This window comes from Maniola hyperantus, chromosome 12 (genome assembly GCF_902806685.2).
Source record: "Maniola hyperantus chromosome 12, iAphHyp1.2, whole genome shotgun sequence".
Classification (NCBI taxonomy): Eukaryota; Metazoa; Arthropoda; class Insecta; order Lepidoptera; family Nymphalidae; genus Maniola; species Maniola hyperantus.
Genome location: NC_048547.1, coordinates 14,802,340 through 14,819,345, shown reverse-complemented (window position 1 = coordinate 14,819,345; position 17,006 = coordinate 14,802,340). Strand labels below are relative to the sequence as shown.

Below are 17,006 nucleotides of genomic sequence, written 5' to 3'. Positions count from 1 at the left end.
TCGCGGACTAGAATTCGCTGACAGGGTGCTAGGGCGGGCGTTAGGGCGGCGGCGGCGCAGGGCGGGCGGTTTACGAGCGCGAGTAAAACGCGCAAACTGTTCGTTTATGCGCCGCCGATTGAAACCGACGCTATAAACGTCGCCTTTATAGATGGACGCCTTTTTCTTCAACCGCTTTAATGACATTTAACTTTAAATAACTTTACAAAGTAAATTTTTTTTAACAGTACGCGGCTGAAAATAATGTACATCGGCCTTTCGAATGACATTTCGGCTTCGCAGAGCGTTCTCTCTGTCATTCATTGTCATTGAAAAAAAGTCACATAGGTATGAGTATACCTATGTGACATTTTTTCAATGCTCTACAAATCCGCTATCTCCTATCTAAAGGTCAATGTACATTATTTTCAGCCACGTACTGTAATTTTTTTTATTAACTACTTATAATTTGACTGTACGTACCTTACTCGATGCTTAACTAATATGCCTATCTCATATTAGTTAAGCATCGAGTAAGGTATGTAAATTAATAAGCGTTTTATTGGTAGGTAGGTAAAACGCGTTTATTACTACTACTTTGTAAAGTAGTAAACTAAAGCACACTAAAGTAGTAAACTAAAGCACACTAAAGTAGTAAACTTTAGAAACTTAGTGCATACGACAATAATACAATGGGTGGAGTTTGAACCGCCGACTTTTCGGATTTCAGTCCGCTCCTTTCACCGTTGAGCTATTGAGGCTATTGTATTTATTATCTAACGAATCTACCCCAAGTATTTGAATCAGTAGATATACCTACATATTCGTAGATTGCACAGCAAAGTCTTGGCACAAAGTGGCTCAGGATTCCTCTAATAAGAAATTATCCGCTCAAACAGCGTATCCCTCGTCCTTGCGACAGATATTTGCATTTCATTTGCCCGGGGCTATCCTCCGCCATCTTTATATCCTTCAGGTAATAACGTCTTTGATGGACACAACTTACAAACTTAACAGTCTCTTCAGTTAAACGAAAATGGGCTTTAGTTCCTTGTGATAGCGATGTGTGGAAGTGCACGAGTGGTTGGTCAGTTGAACAAGGGGTTGAGATAAAAGTAAACGGATTATTGCTCGTGTATCGTCTCGAGCTGTCCGCTCGTTTAGAGCGAATGCTTGAACGTATGTACACATATATATGTATATATACAGTGTATGTACTCAGGCATATATTGTATTCAGTCTTTGTGTACTTTACGAAGGTATTGAGAGGTAATTTTAGGATAATTTAAGATTGGTAATCATCCAAACCGTTTCAATCTGTGAGGACACCCGTGCTCTGTAGTGAGGCAGCGATGGGTTGATCATGATGATGATTTTGATGAATCATCTAATTACATTTTTCCAAAAAGACTAGCTGATGCCCGCGATTTCATTTGCGTGACTTCGTCTACACAAATTTCAAACCCCTAAGTATAACTGCAGGGTATAAAGCTTTCGAAATTGAAAAGCTGACTGACTGACTGACTGATCAATACACCGCTCAATACTAGACGGATCGGGCTGAAATTTAGCATGCAGATAGCTAGTAGACATCCGTTAAAAACGGATTTTTTAAAATTCAACCCTTCAGGGGTTAAAATAGGGGCTTGAAATTTGTATAATCTACGCATAGAAAGTCGCAGGCATAAACTAGTAATTAATAAGAATATAACTAGGTATGGGAATAGGGACTTCTGTCTGTGGGCCTACGTGGGAGGTGATTAATAGTCCATTAATTAGAAATTAGGAGCAAATCGAACGGTCATCGGCATACGACACCGTTCGGTGAGGTAAAATGTTAGCACACGGATCTAGTATTTTGCTAGATAAGAAAAAAATCCAGGCATAGTGGTAACTGGTGAACATTATGGTCTTATAAAAGTAGGAGATATCTAGTTTGGATTCCCGATAGGGGGTGGGGCACTTTAATAAATTAGCTCTGGTCTCAAAAAATTCAAATTCAAAATTCATAATAAATTACACTTTTTGATGGTCGGTTGTTGTATTTGTAAGAAGATGATATAGGAGTGGTGATAATTTTTACGCGAACTTAAAATCTGGTTTCGTGAAATGTTTCGGCCGCGGCTAGTTACTTACCACCTATCTGGGAACCCGTGATTTAGCGTTCCGGTATGATGCATGTAGATAACAATGATTATGGCCTGGCTATGGGTTTAATAAAATTTACTTCAGTACCCGTAGTACAAGATTTTACGTCTCACCAAACGAAACCAAATTCGAGAGTCGAAATACTTCCGCGTTACAGTAAAATGGACCTAAACAGCCTTGAATTGAAGTCAAATATTCAATGCCACTGATTTTAATTTCGCAATGTTTCCGCTTGGAGCGCTGGCTGTAGAAGTGTAGACAAACTTGAGCTTTAAAACAAGGCATTTAAGATCCAGTTTACTGTAACGCGGTTTCGACTCTCGAATTTGGTTTGGTTTGGTGAGACGTAAAATCTTGTACTACGGGTACAGTTTAGGCTGCATATTTATACTTGTTAAACGATATCGCGGTCAAGGAACCACTTATGAAAAAATATTTTGTCTACCAGCTCTGGAAAGTGGCAGCTGGGAGGGGACCTGATTGTTAAGAGTGGTACAAAGAAGAGATCTCTTCCAGCAGCATTAGGTACATTTGTGTAGAGCATCATCGGTGTACAGGCTGCAGTCAGCGTGACAAAGATCGGCCGACAACAATTCACGTCAATTTGTAAGCTGACAAGGTGCATTCGCGCGCCGAGCACGCGGCACTGCGCCGTCTGTGGAGACGCTATGGGATTGTTAAATTTTGTTGGTTTGGACAGCTTTTGTTGCAAGCGAAGTGAGTGTAGAGTCGCCTTTACAGTAGGAGAGAAAAGGCTGCTATGAACAGTTTTCATTGCAATATTGATGTGTGACAAATATTACTTTAAAGACCTCTGAATTGAAATTAGTTTACTAAATAAATAACATAATTTGAATGTAATAACTAATAATATTAAACTGGCTAGGAAGCGGCGATAGCCTATGTCACTCTTCAGGTTCTTAACTATAATGCAAAAAATTACGTCAATCCGCTGCTCCGTTTCTACGTGATTGAAGGACAAACTAACAAACCAACAAACAAACACACATTCGCATGTATAATATATTTAAAAGTTTGTACAAAAATTCGCCTCGACAGTTTCCCAGTTTGCAGTCAAACAGTCAGGTCGAACGTCATAGTTTTGCGAACACGGCCGGGTTGGGGCTCTCGGTGGGGCTCGGTTAGGATGCTTGACTTCACTCGGTGGAACCTGAACTGATGTTTATTCCACGCTTCACTATCTATGCATACTATATAATGCATAATAGTTTTTGATTTATCGTGCAAAATGTCTAAAAACACGACTGTATTACTTAACCCTCGGTGCGCGAGTCGACACGCACTTGGTCGGTTTTTTTAATGATGACTTGCTTAGAATCGATACCTATACGTATTCGGTAGGTATTCGATTGTTCCGTTGCTAATGAATCTATCGATGAAAATAGTAATAGCAATAAGCTCTCGTTACCCGCTAAGTAGAGGCGGAAAGGCCGAACGTGCCTCGATCTCGGACTGCCAGCTAATCACGGGGTTTGCTCCGATGCCAGATCATATTGGTGTAATCGCCAGATATCGCTAATTGCCTTCCGCGAACCACACCTAAACCGTGATCTCATTAATTATTATTATTATTGTTTTATGTTGTAGGTAGCTAAAGCTGGAGCTGTGATAGCCCAGTGGTTAGGACGTCCGCCTTCTAATCGGAGGTCGGGGGTTCGATCCCGGGCATGCACCTCTTAATTTTCGATCACTTGCTGTAACAGTTAACGAAACCTGCACGCCTGAGAGTTCTCCATAGAATAGAATAGAATAGAATAGAATAGAATGTTTTTTTATTCATGTAAACTTTTTAAAAGTGCTTATGAATAGTCAGGTAGTTTTAATTTACCACTGGTTCGGAATGCCGTTCCTACCGAGAAGAACCAGCAAGAAACTCGGCGGTTGCTCTTTTTAATTTTTCAATTTACAATATTATTATACCGTACTATACAAGCCATTGCAGCCCCGTGCATTGCTGGAGCGAGTCAAATCCAAGCTTTTTTATCGTTTACATAGTCTGCGACTGTATAATATGCTTTTTTTAGGAGCATACTTTTAACACATTTTTTAAACTTGTGTAAAGGCAAGTCTAAAATTGGTTGTGGAATTTTATTATAAAATATTACACTCATTCCCACAAATGACTTTCGCACCTTCCAGAGGCGGAGCGCAGGAGTAGCCAGCTTATTTCTGTTTCTAGTTTGCCTATCATGGAGATCACTGATTTTTTTGTAACTGTGAATGTGTTAATTTTTTTGTAACACATAATGTTCTCAAAGGCGTGTGAAGTCTACCAATCCGCCCATGGGCAGCGTGGTAGACTATGGCCAAATCCTTCTCACTCTGAGAGGAGAGGATAATTGCTTAGAACACGCACTTAGCTCCGAAAAGTTAGAGGTGCCCGGGATCGAACCCCATCACAGGTTTTTTCTTTGTACTACCCCCAAATTATTCCGTGGTTACTTTTAGAAATGTAATCGTAAAATGATTTGATACATTGATATTACAGTTGTAATTTTTCCATTTTAATTAAGGATTCGGTGGAATTGGGCGAAATGGCGGCAGATCAAATTTCAATTTAAACTTTTCACATTAACTCTCTGCACGGAGCTTTAAAAATACGCCCCGGAGGGTAATCGGGCAATATTCTAATGACACTTTAGCTGCAAAAGTAAACCGCGGATTACCTCTAAGGGCTCGGTCGAAATTGTAGCGTTCTGTCCAATCAAATAACATTTAGCCATCCATTAATAGTATATACCAGGGACCCTGAGATACAGGTTTTGCAAACTTACTTCAGGGTCCCTGGCACAATTTTAAAAAGACCTTTTAAAACAAATAAATCATTTCATTTTATTTCATTTCATTTCATTCGTCCATGGTCAAATAATAGCTCCGTAAAACGTATTATCTAATTCGTAAATTAGCATTTTCGATATATCATATTAATACTAAACTAGCAGCTTGCCGCGTCTTCGTCCGCATTCAATGCGACTGTACAATCTAAAATCTTTGTCAAAATAACTGCTATCTGCATGTCAAACAACCCGATCCGTCTAGTAGTTTGAGCTGTGTACTGATTAGTCAGTCAGTTAGCTTTTCCTTTTATAGATAACACCCTGCAGAAAAGGATAGCACAGATAAATTGAGACCTGTTAATCTAGTTCACAGATTAATAAATGTTACAGAATTAGCCACATTATTAGAAATGAACCTATCCGCTATATATTACGAACACAAGGTCTAAAGTCTAAACCAAACTAAAATGACTGTAGAAAAGGCTAGCACTAGATTTAGACCTGTTAATTCAACTGTTAATCTAGTTTAGAGATGCGTTAGTGTCATTGTTAGGGATTAATATACCCGCTATTCATTCGAGTGTACCTTTACTGAAGGTTACACTGATGATCACGATTACAAGCGTTGATTGTGGCTGTAATTACGCGGGGGGGAGGGGGCGGCGGGGAGGGGGGGGGAGGGGGCGGCGGGGAGGGGGCGGGGAGGGGGGCGCGGGGGAAATTATGTTTTTACGAGCCCGAGTGCTTTAGACGTTTATTGTCACTCGTTTTATATCGCGATTGTTATGAATTGACACGACAATGAGGGTACCTTTTACTGGATTACATTTTTTCCGTTCACCAAAATGTACGCGGAATTACATTAGATATCTAAATATATAAAAAGAAAAGGTGACTGACTGACTGACTGACTGACTGATCTATCAACGCACATCCCAAACTACTGGGCGGATCGGGCTGAAATTTGGCATGCAGATAGCTATCATGACGTAGGCATCCGCTAAGAAAGGATTATTGAAAATTCAACCCCTAAGGGGGTGAAATAGGGGTTTGAAATTTATGTAGTCTACGCGGACGAAGTCGCGAGCATAAGCTAGTTATGTATAATTTTATGGGACGTACCGTAACTTTTGAGTTTTAATTTAAAGGTTAAAATAGTGTAGTTTAAAGATATATCTTAATATTAACGCACAGCTCAAACCATTAGACGGATCGAGCTGGGCATACAGATAGCTATTATGACGTAGGCATACACTAAGAAAGGAATTTTAAAAATTCAACCCCTAACGGCAGTTACGCACTCATCCGATCCAATTCCGTGAAAGTACGTTCCTTTTTGTTTCGTATGGGAGCTTGAAATAAAAAGTCGTAGATAATCTCTGGTATTCTTACGGATGACGTAAGTGTAGTGCGTTATCGCCGTAAGGAGGTAAAATAGGGGGTTGAAATTTATGTAGTTCACACGGACATAAGTTAATTCTTTCATAAATAAGGCATTCCGAACCAGTGGCATCCGACTATTCGTAAGTACTTGTAAAAGTTTATTCGAATAAAAAATATTTTTATTTTATTTAATAATTTTGGGTATTTTAAGCTCTGGATACACGCAGCGACTTTTACCGAACGCGACTTGATAGCGATTTAAGCTTTATACTGTCCACACAACAGCGATTTATCGCTTCGCCATCGCGTCTTTGTTTCGCGGTAGGACACACCTGTGTGTATTTTTGGTGTTGCCGGAGCTCTGTATTCTGTAAGTAGTGTCCAAATGTACAAGAAGATAATATTGCCGTTAGTAGGAAGACATTAGTTACGAGTCTCCAGAGGCTCGCCGTGTGATCGCTTGTACGAGGCGTGGCCACTGGCGCATCGCCTCTGATTGTGTGCACGATGGGCGACACGAGTTCATCTATTCTATACCATCTGAAAATTATCAAATCAAATCAAATCATTTACTCGAAATAGGTAATAAAATACACTTTTTGATTGTCGGTTGTTGGATTTGTAAGATATAGTGGTGATAATTTTTACGCGAACTTAAAACTAAAGCTACGAGGGTTCCAAACGCGCCCAGGTCTATCGGATACCAACTTGTCAGCCGTGAGACTTGAGTAACTTCAGAGCGGTGATAGCCTAGTGGTTAACACGTCCGCCTCCTATAGGTACGGGAGGTTGAGGGTTCGATCCCGGGCACGCACCTTTAACTTTTAAGAGTTATGTGCGTTTTAATTAATTTAAATATCACTTGATTTAACGGTGAAGCAAAACATTTTAAGGAAACCTGCATGCCTGAGAATTCTCCATAATGTTCTCAAAGGTGTGTGAAGTCTACCAATCCGCACATGGCCAGCGTGGTAGACTATGGCCAAACCCCTTCGGCGATGGATTGATCGTGATGATGATGATAGAATATAGATAGTAAGTCAACAGAGCATCACTTGGTCCGCCGGCCGTATCCGTCAGCGATGGTCAGGTGACCGCGCGGCGCCGCCATGTCGCTCAGGGGTGCGTCGGCTGACTGCGGGGGGAGCGGGGGGGATGAGGGGAGATTAATTACTGTTTGATCCCACAACAACGGGCCCCCAGTACCTACCTGTGACATTGTTGAGAGCTGATTTACTGCAGAATGAAATTAGTATTAGGTACTCTATATAGGCCCCGATTCTCTAGTCTCTCTCTAAACTAAATTTAGAGTATCTGCATCCTTTTCTTTTTACTAATGCTAAAAAAGGAACGGAGCATGACTTTCACATTTAAAGACTAAATTTTAGTGCACAATACAAATTTAAACAGTAGGCTCGCGAGTGCGTGCTAAAATCACGGGTTTTACCATCTAAAAATTAAATTTAGAAATGTCAAACTGCTTCTGTACTTTTCATATTACAATAGTAAGAAGAGGGTGCGAATAGGGTGCGAATACTCTAAAATTAGTGTTAGATGTAAAATTTGAAGCCTCTTACTAATGTTACCCGTACTCATTGTTATAGCACTGTGCCTATGGCTCAATGCCTTCTACTTTTCAAGTGTGATCTCTGGACGCTTACGTTGGCATATACAAGTTGTTAAGTTGTAATAATTATTTAAATTAATTAAAAGTTATTAGTGCACAATTCTATTTTATTTACACATAAAATCATTAGGTTAAGGGCCCGGAAAGCCCTGGATAGTAGAATCAAAGTGAACATTGTCGGGAACATAACCTCGCGTCAACGTGTGCCACGCCCCCACAACTTTTATTATAAGTTTTCACAAAAATGTCTTCGGCTAATCCACTCACATTGGTTGATACAATTGATAACGTACACATTCAAGAAGCGAAGACAGCCAAAGAGGTCTGGGATAAATTATCACGTGCCATTGACGACTCCGGGCTGACACGCCGAGTAGGTCTGCTGCGTGACTTGTGCACTACGACACTTGACCGATGCCAAAACGTAAAGGAATACGTAAGCAAGATCATCACGACAGCTCATAAGCTAAGAAATATAGGCTTAAAAGTGGATAATGAGTGGTTGGGAACATCGCTACTCTCCGGTCTGCCTGAATACTATAAGCCTATGATGATAGCAAATGAGAGCTCAGGTATGCAAATATCGGCAGACTCCGTAAAGTCTAAACATTTGTAAGATGTCAGAGGTGCTTAGAGGTTAGCAATGACAAAATTTTAGTCTTAGATGTCTTTTATGTGCCGAAATTTCGTACAAATTTACTATCAGTAAGTCAAATCACAATGGTGGCCAAGTAACATTTTATAATTTGCTATTTTATTATTTCCGAGTGTTATTTTGAATAACTAAAATAAGAGAGTGGCAACGGCCAGCTTAATCAACAACATGCACCGGCTGAATACCCCTAAGGGCTATGCATGCATGTCTGACGTTGACAAGCAAGATACTTACCTGTGGCACCATTTAATGACTCATGTGGCCAAGTAACATTTTGTAATTTGCTATTTTATTATTTCTGTGTGTTATTTTGAATAACTAAAATAAGAAAGTGGCAACTGCCAGCTTAATCAACAACATGCACCGGCTGAATACCCCTAAGGGCTATGCATGCATGTCTGAAGTTGACGAGCAAGATTGAAGACCTGTGGCACCATTTAATGACTCATGTGGCCAAGTAACATTTTGTAATTTGCTATTTTATTATTTCTGTGTGTTATTTTGAATAACTAAAATAAGAAAGTGGCAACTGCCAGCTTAATCAACAACATGCACCGGCTGAATACCCCTAAGGGCTATGCATGCATGTCTGACGTTGACAAGCAAGATACTTACCTGTGGCACCAACGGATGGGTCATTTGAACTTAAATAGTCTGAAAAAAAAAAAAAAAAAAAAAAAATGAAAGAAAAATCTTACCTGTTATGAGTTCAGGAGAAATATGCTTAGAGGTTAGCAATGACAAAGGCGAAGGAAACAAAATTTTATTTAAAGATGTCTTGTATGTGCCGGAACCTGCTACAAATTTACTATCAGTAAGTCAAATAATTATGGTGGCCAAGTAATATTTAATAATAAGGACTGTGTTATTTTGAATAGCCAAAATAAGAGAGTGGCAACAGCCAGCTTAATCAACAACATGCACCGGCTGAATACCCCTAAGGGCTATGCATGCATGTCTGAAGTTGACGAGCAAGATACTTACCTGTGGCACCATTTAATGAGTCATTTGAACTTAAATAGTCTGGAAAAGATGAAAGAAAATACAGTAGGTGTTTGCTTATCAGAAAAGAAAGTTAGTTTTGCATGTGCAACATGCAAGGAAGGAAAGCAAACATGACTATCATACACTCAGATGTCTGTGGTCCTATGGAAACCAAATCACTGGGTGGTAGTAGATATTTCTTAACATTTTTGGATGTAATCTAAGAAGATTTTTGTCAATTTAAATGAAATAAAACACAAGTTGTAGAAAAAGTAAAGGAATTCAGAAATCAAGTAGAAAACCAGTTAAATCATCGGATCAAAATACTGAAAACGTTTGGATGTAAAGCTATGGTTCACTTACCTAAAGAAAAACGAAAGAAAATACAGTAGGTGTTTGCTTATCAGAAAAGAAAGTTAGTTTTGCATGTGCAACATGCAAGGAAGGAAAGCAAACATGACTATCATACACTCAGATGTCTGTGGTCTTATGAAAACCAAATCACTGGGTGGTAGTAGATATTTCTTAACATTTTTGAATGTAATCTAAGAAGATTTTTGTCAATTTATACAAAACAAAACACAAGTTGTAGAAAAAGTAAAGGAATTCAGAAATCAAGTAGAAAACCATATGTAAGTCACATGAAAACGTTTGATATTGAAGCCATGGTTCACTTACCTAAAGAAAAACTAAAGAAATGGGATTCTAAAGCTCAGAAGATGATTTTCATTGGATATTGTGATAATACCAAAGGTTACAGGTTTATTGTACCCAACTCCAAGACCGTGATTAAAAGTAGAGATGCTACTTTCCTAGAATCTACTGTCAAAATAAATTATGTGCCCGTGGAGTTGAATGCAACAGAAACTTACCAGAAGAGTGATTCTTGTGATAGTGAAGAGGATCCCTCGGACAGCTCGCAGGACACAGTTACTGAAAATAAATCGGAAAGCGAGTACTTACCTGATGAAAGTAGTGAGTCTAGTATAGAGTCTCCGCTGGTTTCACACATTACATTGAGACCTAGAAATAAAATAAGTACCAGGAAACCAGAGAATACTTACCTGTGCTACAGTGAAGATGTTTTATTCTGTACAGCTCCTGAAACATAATAGTGATGCATTGAGTTCAAGCGATGCAGATAAATGGAGAAAATCTATCAGTGAAGAACTTGAGGCTCATGAGAAGAACGAAACCTGGACATTGGTAGAAAAACCATCAGACACCAAGGTAATTGGATGTAAATGGGTCTTCTGAATCAAAGACGAGCCAACGGGTCCACGCTTCAAGTCACGACTTTGTGCCAAAGGTTATGCACAAACTGAAGGTATAGATTACAAGGAAACTTTTGCTCCGACAGTCAGGTATGACTCAATCCGTTTATTATTGTCTTTAGCTGTTGAATATAATCTAGAAATTATTCAATTGGATGTTAAAACTGCTTTTCTCTATGGAGAATTAGAAGAGAATATATTTATGTCTCCACCAGTAGGTCTAACCTGCAAAAGTAACATGTGGGCTTGTCAATAGCAAAGCCGACCAATGTGTTTATATGGGCAATGTAAATGGAACAAAATGCTATTTATGTTTATATGTGGATGACGGCCTATTGTTTTCTACGAATAAGTCTGTATTAAATCAGCTTATCAGTGACTTGCAAACAATTTTTGAAATAAAAACAAGCTCAGTTAGTAATTTTGTCGGAATGCAAATAGAGAAATGCAAGAAATACTGGGTTACTGAGATGCAGACTATGCCAATGATGTTGACACCAGATGCTCAATCACGGGCTATGTATTCATAAAGAACGGAGCAGCAGTAACTTGGTCCAGCCAACGTCAGCAAACTGTAGCTCTATCGACAACAGAGGCTGAATTCATGGCAGCCTGTGCAGCTACCAAAGAAGCCATTTGAACAGTTATTAAGTGATATTGGTGAATATAAACAACAGACATTGTGCCTAAATTTAGATAATCAGAGTGCTGTAAGTGTTATAAGAAATGCTAATCTTCATAAAAGATGCAAACACATCGATATTAAGTATCATTTTGTAAAAGAAAAGTAATATGATAAAGTAATTGAATTAAAGTATGTTTGCAGTAGTAATCAGTAGGTACGCTGATATTTTTACTAAAACTTTGAGTAGAGACAAGTTTTGATTGTTAAGAGAAAAGATTGGCTTGGTAACACTTAATACTTAAAATTTTAAATGTGTCATTCTGTTGTTTAATTTTTGTTACAGTTTATTTTGTTGTTTAAGGCTTAAATTTAGTGGGAGTGTTAGATGTAAAATTTGAAGCCTCTTACTAATGTTACCCGTACTCATTGTTATAGCACTGTGCCTATGGCTCAATGCCTTCTACTTTTCAAGTGTGATCTCTGGACGCTTACGTTGGCATATACAAGTTGTTAAGTTGTAATAATTATTTAAAGTAATTAAAAGTTATTAGTGCACAATTCTATTTTATTTACACATAAAATCATTAATTAGGTTGTGCTTAGAATCGGTGCCTATAAGCTCTAGGTTATAGACCCATCCAGTCGTGATTGGTTCGCAAACAAGCGATTTCTTTTTTGGATATGTGGAAACTCTCAGGCATGCAGGTTTCCTCACTATGTTTTCCTTCACCGTTAAAGCAAGTGATATTTTAATTGCTTAAATCGTACAAAAAAGTTAGAGGTGCAATTCCTGACCTCCCGAATATGAGGCGTTTGTCAAGTTACCACCAGGCTATATCGATACCAATTATTATCTCTTTATGTTACATAGGTACTGAATTTCCATGAATATTGATTTCCCTCACCGCTTTCCACACGCAACCCTTGCCTCGGGGGCAAAAAGGCAAGTGGGTGTTCGTGTATTAATTACTGGCCTGTAATAGGCTAAGTAATGACCCTTGTACGTTTGACAGCCAACACCGACAGGTGCTGATGCCCTGGTGCTATAACCCACTGGAAGTGGACCATTATCTGAGCTTGAGACTATACACACAAAAAAAAAACGCGAAAAAAATATAAAAAAACCGGCCAGGCTCGCGCAATGAGGGTTCCGTACTACTCTCCGTCTTCCGTACTACTACAGTCGCATTTTTTCGACATTTTGCACGATAATTCAAAAACTATGATGCATAAAAATAAATAAAAATCTGTTTTAGAATTTACAGGTGAAGACCTTTCATATGATACCCCACACTAGTCACTCACTTCGAAAGTTGAAAATACTAATTATTAGTTCATGACCACAATTAATTTTTTTTGTGTGATCTTACCCTAAATTCACGGTTTTCAGATTTTTCCCCAAATGTCAGCTATAAGATCTACCTACCTGCCAAATTTCATGATTCTAGGTCAACGGGAAGTACCCTGTAGGTTTCTTGACAGACAGACGGACAGACAGACAGACAGACAGAGAACAAAGTGATCCTATAAGGGTTCCGTTTTTCCTTTTGAGGTACGAAACTCTAAAAAACATCCCCTATTTTGTAAAAGTTCACGATATATTGCAAATAAAACATCTGACTGATGCTAGAGGTCAACGAACGTTATGTAATTAATTCACTCAGAGTCGATGCCGCGTCGTAGGTGGGGCAGTGACCCCAGTTTTGCACGCTATACATTGCGGGTTTGAAAAATACTAAATCATTAAAATTAGAAAATGAGACAAATGGTTATTGGTATTGGATTGTGTTTAGATAGTGTAACAATGGCACCGTTTCCTTTGTCGTTCTCTAAACTAAATTTAGAGTATCTGCATCTTTTTCTTTTTAACAATGCTAAAAAAGGAACGGAACATGACTTTCACATTTAAAGATTCTAAATTTTAGTGCACAATACAATTTTAAACAGTAGGTTCGCGACTGCGCGCTAAAATCATGGGTTTTACCATCTAAAAATTAAATTTAGAACTGTCAAACTGCGTCTGTCCTTTTGATATTACATTAGTAAGAAGAGCATGCGAATACTCTAAAATTAGGTTGTACTCAGAATTAGTGCCAATAACGTTAAGTTTTTGCTAGCGTTCTGGTTACACCCTGTATAACAACTTTAGCAAGGTCCAGAGCCAGAATGCTTGGTCCAAACCCTAAAGTTTCAGTAAGAGTTTTCAGCGGGGTGATTTTCTGACCAGTGTCTTACTACTGAAAGATAGCCACTGAGCTTATTTGAAGTTGATTGGTTCTCCATTACTGCTTGATTGAGTTATAGTTATTAAAATAATTTTTCGCAATGGATTAAAAATAAATGTCAAAATATGAGCTCAATGGCTATCATTCAGTGTCAAACACTGTTTTAAGTTTACGTAATTAATGCAGCTGTGATATTCTAGTGGTTAGGATGTCCGCCTTCTAATCGGAGGTCGGGGGTTCGATCCCGGGCACGTACCTCTAACTTTTCAGAGTTATGTGCGTTTTAATTAATATCACTTGCTTTAACGGTGAAGGAAAACATCGTAAGGAAACCTGCATGCCTGAGAGTTCTCCATAATGTTCTCAAAGGTCTCAAAGGTGAAGTCTACCCGTCCGCACATGGCCAGCGACTATGACCAAAACCTTTCTCATTCTGAGAGGAGACCCGTGCTCTGTAGTGAGCCGGCGATGGGTTGATCATGATGATGATGATGATTGTATCCTACAATATGAAAAAGAGTACAATTGTATACCTACTTTGAATAAATATTACTATTATAAATAGTCTCTATTTTGGCAACCGTGGCCGGAATTCGGCCAGGAGAAAGTTAATAGGTAAAATATAAATGGTAGAACCAATAGAGCACATCCAGCAATCGCAGTGAGGTGTCGGCCATTAGCGAGATATGAAAGAACAGGTCAGCGCCGGCCCTAATCGACGCCGCCATCCATCACTTACGAGAATAGGTGAGTCGGTAGCGTCAGCACGAAACGTCACCACAGTACTGGCAACCATTCTTTTACAACCATTCTTAACCTGTTAATTTAAGTTTAATATGACATTCTTACTGATAATCGAAACTATTTTATATTAACATTGTTATATCTTGAGTCCGTGATTGATGAATGAGCTGAGATCAAACACACAAAAGTTCATTGCAAATCTTTAATCATGCTACATGCAAGTTGAGCGCCAGGAGGGTTTTCGTTGGAGGTGGTGAATCAGGTGCCCTTCCACACCAAGGAAGCTAGCCTCAGACAATCTCAGGGTTGTTCTTACAATTTTATTAGGTCCCGTAGTAGAAGGGCGTGGCGTTAGGCTATTAACAAATAAGAAAAACTATAATTGTAGTATGCCACGTACAAATCACAGTACCTACACAACCCGCGGTGCCGTGAAGACATAATATCTACTATAAGCCTAGCACTCACCCCTTCTGCTTGCACACGATACAATTTCCAAAATCACTGTACTAAAAATCTAGTAAGTAGATATTTACATCATTCATGCATTCTGAAAATCACCTATGCAGGTAGCTGGTCCCTGCATTACACCACTACAACCGTTCACACACAAGGTCGATTCGAAAATGTTCTTATTTCCGATAATACGTCACACTAATTCGCTAACTTAAAAAAATAAATAAAAATGTATTATCACACTAATGCCCGGGTGGGATTCGAACCTGTGAGCTCCAACCTACACTGCGGCAAGAAAGCGGCTATACTCCCGCTGCGCTGCGACCAGTTACTGTAAGACTAATAAAATCTTTAAGGCTTACTGCAATCTCATATCAACATACTTGTACCTACTTAATATTACTAAATTATTAACAAAGAAGAAACTAATTGACATTATAACAAACTTAATTAATTAGTGCGATCAATAAATAAAAATAATTTCGATTCAAAATGAATGCCCTATATAATTACGTGATAAAATCTATTATAAAATAATGTAACACGTAGTTTGCATGTAATTGTATAATAATTATATATTTAGCATGTATGTATTGTTAATGTACCTAACTTTGCAATTCCCTAACGGGGCTTCATGTAACCATGAAAGCAAATGAATAAATAAATCAAATCAAATACACAGGTTGACTATCTGGATTACCTAGGCATTTTATTCAGCAGGTAATGATGAGAAGATAAGAGAAGGAGAGGATAAGATTATTTTGCTTCACAATCACAATCACAATAATTCACAATCGAAGATTATGTAAATGATATAAGAGCGTGGATTTCACCCGACGACGCTTGTTCCAGCAATGCGCCGACTGCAATCACTTTTATGGCTTATATCAAATCTTTGTAAAGAGTAACCGCCAAATAATATCTGTCCCGGCTTTACTCACGTGTTTAGTCGACGTCAAGTCAAAACCGCGGCACGTGCGCGAACGGACTCCCGTGAAAAAGGACCCCGTATGGGTTCGAAACTAGTCGGGCTAACGTCGACTAAACACGTGAGTAAAGCCGGGACAGATAGTATTTAGAATGGAAATCACTCACGGTAGTTTAAACGCTAAAGTAACCGCCAAGTTTCTGACTTGTTCTTCTCGGTAAGAAAGGCATTCGTGTTTTTCGACATTTTGCACACGATATTTTTCTTTTCAGAAACGACGGCGGACGGACAGTCTGACAGACAGACAACAAAGTGATCCTATATGAGTTACTTTTTCCTTTTGAGGTACGGAACCCTAAAAAAATTAAGTATGACACAAAGAAATGAAATATGGATTTTCTCTCAGTTTTGTTTAATAAAAAGAGTTTTTTTGCTGTCGGTGGTGTCCCGTGATCGCAATATCCACATCGCACGTGGCGCGATGTAATGACGCCGCCGCGTTGCTGCCGGCTCATCCATCGCTTGTACGAACATTTGTTCTTGTGTACCGTACCTACCGACTACCACGAGTACAATATACACAACAAACCTAAAAACAGGAGAAAAGAAAATGAAAATCAACAAGAAAAGCACCTAAAAGTGTTCAATAAAATTGTAAAGTCACACTGAAATACGAAATGAGCTTAGTGCTCCTTGTTGAAATATTATAGGCAACCTAGCTTATGCTCGCGACTTCGTCCGGACTACATAATATTCAGACCCCTATTTTACTCCCTTAGGGGTTGAGTTTTCAAAAATCTTTTCTAAACGGATGTCTACGTTTTAATAGCTATCAGCATGCCAAATTTCAGCCATATCCGTCCGGTAGTTGAGTTGTGCGTTGATAGATCAGTCAATTTCAATTTCAATTTCAATTCAATTTCAATTTCAATTTTTATTTATTGCATTTCCATAACTCATTACATCATACTAAGTATGTACAAAGTATTATGGATACCCAGTTTGGGTGTCACAATTTGGTCCTTAGACCTTATAGTAGGGAGACCGATATTATTATTTATTTTTATGTTCGTCGTTTAGGAAATCATTTACGGCATAGTAGCCCTTTTCTAATAAAAAGTTTTTTAATATTATGTTGAATTTATTTTCATTGTTTATGTTACGAATTTTGTCTGGTAAA

The 17,006-nt window shown here is 38.6% G+C and overlaps 2 protein-coding genes and 1 long non-coding RNA gene across 3 annotated transcripts in view; 2 read left to right on the top strand and 1 right to left on the bottom strand.

The window, feature by feature from the left end:
- Positions 1 to 17,006, top strand: part of LOC117987067 (NKAP family protein CG6066) — a 474,080-nt gene that overhangs the window by 139,727 nt on the left and 317,347 nt on the right. The window lies entirely within an intron of this gene.
- Positions 10,240 to 11,104, top strand: LOC138403138 (uncharacterized). The gene is made up of 2 exons (XM_069502382.1): positions 10,240 to 10,549; positions 10,971 to 11,104. The coding sequence occupies exons 1-2, from the start codon at positions 10,240 to 10,242 to the stop codon at positions 11,102 to 11,104; spliced, it is 444 nt and encodes a 147-aa protein (XP_069358483.1).
- LOC138403067 (uncharacterized) lies at positions 14,631 to 15,123 on the bottom strand. The gene is made up of 2 exons (XR_011237357.1): positions 14,911 to 15,123; positions 14,631 to 14,798 (listed from the first exon to the last, which is right to left on the bottom strand). It is a non-coding gene; the product is annotated as an uncharacterized lncRNA (long non-coding RNA).